We start from the raw sequence: 9,554 nt of genomic DNA, 5'->3' as shown, positions 1-9,554 counted from the left end.
ATGAGAACGATAGTGCCAACAGTCAACTCGTCCCTTTCCTGTTGCCATTTGTGCCGCGTCTGGAGTGAAGGTAGATAATTCCGAATGTAGTGGATCCAGAATTGATCCGCCAAGGCTTGGCACTGCCTCCACCTACGACGGCTCATGAGTTCTGTTTCTGGGTAGACAACCTGTGCCATCAGGCCGCCCTATCAACAACATGTTGGGAGTGATTGAATCAGCATCTGCTACATCTTTGAGACATAACCTAGCGGCTTAGAGTTGATGATGCGCTATACCTCGTTGCGTATCATCCTAAAGACTTCCTCAGTGAGATGCTGCGAGCCGAGAATGGTATGCGGGAGATTCGTTCCATCAAGTCAGCGCTGACTTGATGGAACAAATCTCCCATTCCCAGGAACCACCGAAGTGTGGAGGGTTGAAACAAAAATTAATCTGCTGGCTGGCCAACTGTGATTTCAGAGCAGGGTCAAGAGTGTTGAAAGCCTCCTGGAGTTCAGAGCTGCCACCTTTGAAGTTGGTACCTTGATCAGACAGTAGCTCGAAGGGCTTCCCATGTCTCACGATGAAATTGGCTGTGCCACTTCCTGCATTCAGGACAGTTATACTGGTGCTTCCGGATGGCCTCTCTCCCTCGAAGTATCCTGAATCTGCGCCGGAGCTCAGCAAAGACCCTGTCGGAGCCAGGGTGAGCAAGTTGGTGATCATAATCCTGGATGATGAGCTTTGTGATAACATGCTGAGGGTTGAGAATGACAGGATGCAAGATGTCTTGGCTGAGGGTTTCACATCTGCGAAGCCGCCCCTTACACGAATCAGTCGAGCCTCTGGGTCGTACTCAGGAGCCAAGGCAAGTAGTCGACTGCTGGGAGCTACCGTGTTGTGAGATGACAGCCAAACAAAATCTTCAGGGAAACTGTCTTCCTGTACCTTCTGGAGAAGTGCTAGCTCTGCTTGCCTGTAATCCTCTAGTGACTTTTTCTTTTGTCTGGGTTTGGTGAGTAAGATTGTACACTCGATCTCATCTTGTTTGGTTAATGTCTCAAATGTTTACTCTATATTGTCTGCTTTCACTGTGGTATTGTGGCCCGTTGCAATTTGTACCTCAATAAGTAATCATGTTTTCGCCAACAACTTTTGCCAATATAATCTAAGAATATTTACGCAAACTCAAACATATCACAGCCCTTTAGTTCATGTAGGGCTGTTCGATATAACGATATATATCGGATGACCGTATGAAAACACCTATTGTTTCATATTACGCTATTGTTTCATATTACGCTATCGTTTGAGTAGTCTTTATGTTTGTCATCATTTCAGTGTATTTCGAAAAATCTCAACAGGATCTTAAGCTTTATTGTGTAAGGTTTATTTGCAAAATAAACAACCGGACAGCGGTGCCACACCCGGGGTTTACCATCGTTGCTGTGACAACGTGTAAAAACAGTGGCTTGTCCGTCCATAATGTGGTTATTTTAAATATAAGAGAAAGAGAGAACTTTAAGAAATTAATATAGCCACTACAGTGACCATCAAAACAATGAAAAAATATTGCCGGACACACACACACACACACACACACACACACACACACACTCGGCTACAGATTGTCTCTTTCAGAATGAAGGTAGCTTACTGCTTTTGCAAACTTTTGTTGCACATGTGATTCAACATGAGCAACTTTTAATTGGAGAAAGTTCTCAGGTTAAAGTGTAACACACATTATTCCCGGCAGAGTTATGGAGCAATATTTCAGATTTCAATTAATTATGTCCCCACAGTCAGACCTCATTTCTTTTTGTTTTGTTGTTCTAGGAAGTCCATTTATGGTCATGCAGTGTTGGGGAGTAACGGAATACATGTACCGGCGTTACGTATTTAAAATACAAAATATGAGTAACTGTATTTCGTTACAGTTACCATTTTAAAAGGTGGTATTCAGAATACAGTTACATTGTTGAAATAAATGGATTCCTCTTTTTTCTGTTTCCTATGTTAAGCAGTGTTGGGAAGGTTACTTTTAAAATGTATTCCACTACAAAATGTATTTTGTACGTATTCCGTTAACTTTCCATTAAGTTAGTCAATGAGAGTAACATATTCTGAATACTTTGGGATTACTTAATAATATTATTGTGCTTTTTACATTTTTTTATTATTACCAACTAGATTTTTTTAATCTTAATATAAAGTGAGTAACAGTAGGGTGGACATTAGGTAAGGCTGCACTTTTTGCAGCGATCTTGTATAGAAAACTATTCTGCACATATATAAATCAGGTCCGCGGCTCCGAACCGTAGTAAAAGGACCTCTGGCTAATACGTCAGGTTCTGTGTTGGGCTCGTAGCCGAAAACCAGCTTTACTTTGTTGTCTGGGTCAACTTTGCTAGTGAGAGACAGAGAGGCGTTTAAAGGCTGCTCCCACGGAACTTATTGTTTCGGAGGAAAACACGAACACAGTGTACACTCGAGTCATAATTAGGGGTGCAACGATACACAAAATTCACGGTTCGGTTCGGTTCGATACTTTGGTGTCACGGTTCGATATTTTTTTCGATACAAAAAAAATGTTCATGCCTTTTTTAATTTGTCATTTATTAAAATTATAAATATATATTTTAACTCAAAAGTACAGTTTTTAAATTTAATGCTGTTTAAATGACTTGGGTAAAGTTTGTAGCATGCGTGCTTGTTGTTTTTGTCTGCTTCCACTTGTCTTTGCACTAGGATGATGTCGGCGTAAATGTGCAGTCATATTCATTGTGTTCCCACTAGTGCTGTCAGCGTTAATCTGAAATGACGTTAAGCCACAACACGGCAAATCTCCGTTAACGAGCTACCGCGGATCACCCCGTGCGTGGGGCTGGACGGCGTCAACACGTTAACGAGCTAACTGTGCTAACGCACTAGTTCCCACCAAAGTAATTGAGCATTGCGTGGCACATCCAACATACTGTTTTACTTTTGTCCATGACGCGCTTACCTTCAGGGTCATACGTCACATGAAAACCAAAATGGTTCCAAAGGCCAGATCTGAATGAGGGTGGGGGAGGTTCAATTTGCCATGTTGCAACGAGAGCTTAGCTTCTGTCTCGCTAGCTTGCCCTGTGCTCAGTGAATCTGCGTTCGACTACTCCGCCTAGGCTGCACTGTCGAGCGCAGATCCACTGAGCGTTCAAAACAGACAGCATCGTCAGAAGGAAAGTTGATAAAATAAATTAAAAATGTTGTATTGTTCGATACATATGCGTACCGAACCGAAAGCACTGTATCGAACGGTTCAATATCGATACAAGTATTGTTGCACCCCTAGTCATCCCATATGGAAAAGATATATATAAATCTTATAAAGTTTGTATCTGTCTTGTGTGAAACTTGTATGAAAAGCATATAACAGTGAAAACAGATATAAGAGCCCTTAAAAAATTATATAATGAAACTTGTATGTTTTGGATACTTACTAAAACAATGTATGAAAGTAATGAGAAAGTGGCCACTTTCATGAGTAAATCATGTAATCCTTATATGATTTACTCATGAAAGTGAGTAATCACATATAAGTTGTTACTATTTCTTTTCCATATGGGATAATAGCTTACTTACAACTGGGCTGCAGTGGTTATTATTATATTTACATGCTTCCATCTCCTGTTTCTGGTCGGTGACAACTCTACTGTTCAACTCTCCTTTTTCTTCCTCCCTCATGCTCACAGACACATAACGGGTATGGCAATGAATTCTCCCTGCAGCACAGACTACACTGCCCAGGCTACATTCTTTAGGGCTATACCTGTAACACCATGCAACACTGATGTTAGGCTATGCCCTTTCTATTTTTAGTTATTCCACACCAGTGGAAACCCAAACAAAACACGCAATAAAAGGCTCTAATGCCTGTGTCTCAATCTTACGGCACATGTCACCCGTACTTGCGGCCCGCATAAATGACGTGAAGAACAAAGTAAAGTTGGTGTTCGGCGATGAGCCCGACACGGAAACCGACGTATTAGCCAGAGGTCCCTTTGCTACGGTTCGGAGCCGCGGACCTGTTTTATATACGCGCGGAATAATCACACAGCAATAGTACATTCATGTAGATGTAAAATACACGATAATATTATTAAGTAATCCAAAGTATTCCGAATACGTTACTCTCATTGAGTAACTTAACAGAATACGTTACAAAATACATTTTGGGTCATGTATTCTGTAATCTGTACTGGAATACATTTTAAAAGTAATCTTCCCAACACTGTGGTCATGGAATATCAGATCATTTACCACCTGCAAGAGAGTTGTTCAATCACCAAAGTGGACAAGGAGAACTTTTACTGTGGCCGTGTGCCTGCTTGCTCGATCAATTGGCACTCAAGGTCTGATCTTCCCTTGCAGGAAGTTTGTTGAACCATCAGCCTCACCTGTCTTTTTCCACCTTCACTGCTCATTATAACTCAAAAAGGGAGCAGGCTGCTTATATATAACTGGGAGATATGCATGTATATATACTCTAAGTGATTGTCTCTGTTTGCAAAATAGCGTTCAGGATGTTCAAATCAGGTTTATTAATATTCACAGCTGCAAAAACCCGACAACCTTTTGTTTATTACAGTTTGGTTTTCACAATCTGAGTAATAATTAGAGGGCTAATTACAACTCACGTGGCTCTTCTAATTAAAACTGTCAGCTTGCTTTGCTCATCTGCCTCTGTTACTCTGGTGTTGGGCTGCTGGACTGCAGGGTTCATGTCAGGGAGAACCCTCAGGGACCAGCTAATGAGGAGGAAGAAGAGGGAGGGCGGTTGACAGCTGTTTGTGCCTAATTCTCACTGATTAGCTTCCTTTTGCGCTTAGTGTGTATGAACCCAGCACAACATCATAAGTAAAACACACAGTGCGATTGAAAAACGCAGTTTTATCCTTTGATACCAGTTGAGAAGCCCTGTTCTTTTCCCTCAGTGATGTGAATCACATGTGTCTTGGTTAGCACAACTGCATGAGCTGTTATGTGTTGTGAGGTGTGTCTGAGAAATCGGACCAAGTTGTTTGGCTTTCTTTTGTCAAGAGCAGGCATGTTTGGGAATGTGCTTTAGGGATTACGCCAGCACCGCAATTTCTAATAACCACGAGGAGGAATATTTTGTTTTTCAGAGTTAATTGCTCAAGTGAACCCATAATTTAAATCTCAATCAATTACTTGCTTATTATGCGTGCATACACTGTGTGTGTGTGCGTGTGTGTGTGTGCGTGTGTGTGTGTGTTAAAAAGCTGTTGCGGTGATTAACTCTGCTGGCTCTCTCTTCATTGCCAGTCAGAACCTGTTTGACCAGCTTGGGGCCTAAACATGCATAAGAGAAGATGAGCTGTTCTAAATAAAATCCATTCATTCATTAAAACAAAAAAAAAGAGCCTCCCTGTTTGTTGCACTACCTTCCTTATTCACGCATTGTATTACGTAACATTAAATAGGCGAATTTATCAGCCCATAGTTGTTCTCTGGGAGCTGAAAACTCAGAGAGCATTCATTTATCAACATTGTTTAAGCACTAAATTGTCATTTTGTCATGTCATGAATCCTGCGATTGAGTCAAATATGGTTAAACTAGAAATTAGACTTTTAATTTTGAGATGTAGACGTGAATCTCCTCTCCAAAAAAACAAAAACCTACAACTGTCATGGAATTTGTGACACACCAGAACTTTTCTGGAGAATACCACAATGGGTTGGACTTACTGGTCACAGGGATTGTTTTAACCAGCCTTCATACAAGTGGAAAGATTGAGACCTTTGCCAGCATAAAAACACGCAGCTGACTTTGACTCGCGGGCCAGAACTTAACTCGTCACTGAGATTTGATTTTGTTGCAGATGCAGCCCAGATCTGTTATTTTCACATGAAAGCATGCCAAGTTATGACTGCACAGACTAAATTCTCCAACAGAGATACACACACACACACACACACACGGGTCTATGTGGTATGGAGGGACTATCCTACGTCAATCCGCCCGGTGGTGGTTTAAGTGGACTACCCTTTTCAAAGGACTTAGAGCCAAGGGAGCGAGGTTAAAGTGTTCGAAAAATTCTGAAAAAAATTTGGGTCACTTCAGACCTCATACACTCCCTATAGAAGTCTAGATACACTGATACACACCAACCAGACTCTATTGTGTTTTCTGGAGACATTGTCCACTTGACAACAATGTGTTTTATGAGGTCCAAAAAAAACAATATTGGGTCTTTAAAGGGACAATGATGTAATATTTAAATAGCTCATCATTACCATGAATACACATCTGACAGGACACAGGATTACTGGAACATCATTTTATTAGTGTTCTTGGATCTGAACATTAATTTTAACCATAAATAAAAAAACAAATCTATGGACAAAAATGCCCACGCTTCCCACAGAAATATAAAAATATAGAAAACAGAAAAATTAAAAACATTTAAAATGAATTTTAATAGTTTAAAGGTAAATATTAAGGGGAGAAAATATGCATTTATAATTTTTTATTTTAAATATAACCCGTCAAAAAAAAACTAAATAAATTAAATGTAAAAATTATGAAATACAAACTGCTTCTGTATTTAACAAGAACTTTTTTTTTCTTTAAACAGAACATCAGTGTTAACAACAATTGGCAATCTGACCAAGATGTAAAACCACATCTGGCTAAACAGTTATTTTAGTTCATTTTTTTCTGCCTTTTTGCAGTTAATCCTCTGTTTCTTACAAAATCTCTTATGTTTTGAACTGTTCTTCCTGCCAACACCGGATCTTCTACCAATTTGCAATGACTGCATTCATTTTTGGTGGCTAGTTTCCCTTCGTTTATGTGGTCTTTAAAATGCCTCATCACTGCAGCAACCTCAGCCTTGGACCACATGTTTTTGGGAGCTCTTCGGGAATTGTGGGATTGAGCAGCATTTTTCTCTGGAAGATATATAAAGTAGTAGTAGTTAAAACAAACAAAAAACCAAACAAAAAAAAAACAAAAAACATTTGCTTGTTAAAAGAATGGATGCTACCCTGTACTAACTTCTGAAATGTGTTGCTACCATCAATATCAAAACGAGCTAAAATTCTCTTTGAAAATTTATCAAATTTCTAAAATGAGACAACATTTAGTGTTCCGCTGTGAATAAAAGACTGAATAAAAAGTTGAATAAAATTCTCTTGATGCATGCTCAATCATCCAGGTAAGTAAATCCCAAAACGTTGATTCTGTTAATCTGGACGTAGCGTTTTCAGTGGGAGAAACATTTTGTCACTCATCCAGGTGACTTTTTGCGACCACTCTGCAGTTTGCCATATGTTGCAAAGTGATGAAACAATAATAAGCTTAGAGAACCAACTGCACCCCTTACCTTCAGAGGGAGCAGCAGTCTCACTTGCTGCAGGCATTGTGAGTGGTCCTTCATCTGCTGATTACACAATTTGATTAAGTTTTAATATTTGTAACAAACATTTTATCCACAGAAACCAAGCTACTGGTAACTTACCACAATCTACAGTGTCTTGGAGCTGCGCTGTGTTTGTGGAATCAGCTACTGCATGTACAGGCTCACTGGTGCCACACGCCGACATTGTGAGTGCTGTGTCATCATCATCTGATTCACTCTCACTGTCCTTTGTTTCAGCATCACTTAATGCAATTTCATCTGAGAAATTGTGGGGGGGGGGGGAAACAAAAACCAAAAAACCAAACACAACCCCCCCAAAAACCTCACATTAACAACGAGATATGACAAAATACAGAACAAATACTGGAAATTATAGTACATAGTTTTACTATTTAAGGTCACCACTCTGCAGTTTGCCAAATGTTGCAAAGTGATGAAACAATAGACTTCAAGAACCTTAAATCATGGACATTTAACAGAATGGTCTGTGCTTTTAGGTTTTAATTCTGTTGATAAAGCATAATATTCAACTACTGCCCTAATATTTGCTCCTTTCAATACAAACCTTCTATTTTGATCTCATCCAGTGATTTCCCCTGGATCTGGGAAAGATGTCCTTTTTCCAGTGTTAAAAGCAGTTTGGAAATCTTGGCCAGCTGTGTTGTGGGAACTGGTAATCTGTAGAATTCGCGGTGAACGCGGATATCATGACCCAGGAAATCTGCAACCTGATCAAGTTCGTTGTTTTTCAAATTAAGGACTTGTGAGAGTGTGGCAACATGTTTTCTGAGCTGTGTCGATCTTAGATACTCAGGCTGCTTTGCTCCACACTGGTGTGCATGAACACGCAAGGAGTCCATTCCTCTGTAATGACTCATTGATCGGGGTCTTGCAAAGAGGTAGATATTAGTGGCACAAATACCACAGTCAGGCCTCCTACTAACCAGTAGTGACAGAGCATCGAGCATGCTTGGTGTTAGCAGAACTGGAACATTTCTGTCCCTTTTTCCCATTATTTCTATTCTACAGAAATAGTTACAGAGTCTCTGTTCCATTTCTGAGAGCCCCATGGCAACATCTGTGTGGAGTGCTGTTTTGTCTCTTTCAAGAAAACTTTTGAGGCGCATCTTTGAAACCTCTCCAGAACGTCTTCGGTTGAACACAATGATTTGTGAGAGTGTAACTTGTGCAAGTTGGGCATAATTCTGAGCTGTGGCTTCGTTCTCCAAGCTGCAAAAGGCACTTTCTGCAGATTTTTGAAGGTAGTGATGGAGAATCCGAACATCTTCTGTAAAGGGCAATGTTGATGGCTTGTTAAACTTTGCCTCACTCAATGTGTTCAAGGCACGGTGAGACACCATCTCGGACCATTTGGAGACATACAACTTCTTGAACGCATCAGTGGACTTGATTAGGGCTTCATCCTCTGTCATGAGGGCACGACAATGGATAATGTCAGACATTTTATGCAGTGTATGTCCCAGTTTCAGCGCAAGGCTTGGAGTTTTGTATGACAGTGTCTCTTCATCAAAACCTGAAACTTTCTTTACTGCTTGCACAACTCTCTGGAAATTAGCAGGCTTAATAGCTTCTTCCATGTTATGCACTGAGAATTCTGTGCGCAGACACAACAACAAACGTCCCGCTTCACGAAGCTTCTGTCGTATATAATCATACTTTGTAGGGTCTTGTCCATGTTTATTGTAGAGGGACTGGGCAAACTGAATAACAGTAAAGTCATTTCGCACAGCTGAGGCAATCTCATCTTGTTTCATAACAGCAAGAACCTTCCAGACTCCACTTGACACCTGCGGATAACACTGAGACTCCAGAGTTAAAGCCAGGCCGAGTACTTTGGTTTCTTCCAGGTTCTTTATTCCGTGTCATCTTTTGGTTTGTTCGGACATCTGCGGACATGTCTCCAAAGATCCTTGCGAACATACATCCCTTGACAATAAAAGCAATGAGCGAACTTTCCCTCTACTGCTTTAATCTTGGGTCTTCTCTTCACTTTCAGTGGTCCCACTCCAACCATGCAAAACTGCAGCATTATGCTTAAAATTTCCCTTATTTCTCAATTTCTCTAACAGACTTTTACGCTCGTTTGAGTCTCTAGGCAGGGAAAATGCATGCACAACATCAGGA

The 9,554-nt window shown here is 40.4% G+C and overlaps 1 protein-coding gene across 1 annotated transcript; it reads right to left on the bottom strand.

Annotated features, from left to right (window-relative positions):
- Positions 1 to 5,763: 5,763 nt before the first annotated feature.
- LOC120720114 lies at positions 5,764 to 9,255 on the bottom strand. The gene is made up of 4 exons (XM_040009748.1): positions 7,975 to 9,255; positions 7,509 to 7,667; positions 7,374 to 7,427; positions 5,764 to 6,939 (listed from the first exon to the last, which is right to left on the bottom strand). Exons 1-4 carry the CDS (start codon positions 9,182 to 9,184, stop codon positions 6,692 to 6,694), a joined length of 1,671 nt encoding a protein of 556 aa, XP_039865682.1. The 5' UTR covers positions 9,185 to 9,255; the 3' UTR covers positions 5,764 to 6,691.
- Positions 9,256 to 9,554: the final 299 nt, after the last annotated feature.

This window comes from Simochromis diagramma, unplaced genomic scaffold (assembly GCF_900408965.1).
Source record: "Simochromis diagramma unplaced genomic scaffold, fSimDia1.1 OVJJ01000549.1, whole genome shotgun sequence".
In the NCBI taxonomy this organism is placed as follows: Eukaryota; Metazoa; Chordata; class Actinopteri; order Cichliformes; family Cichlidae; genus Simochromis; species Simochromis diagramma.
Note: the sequence above shows the minus strand (reverse complement) of the source record. Positions and strands in the feature narration are given on the sequence as shown.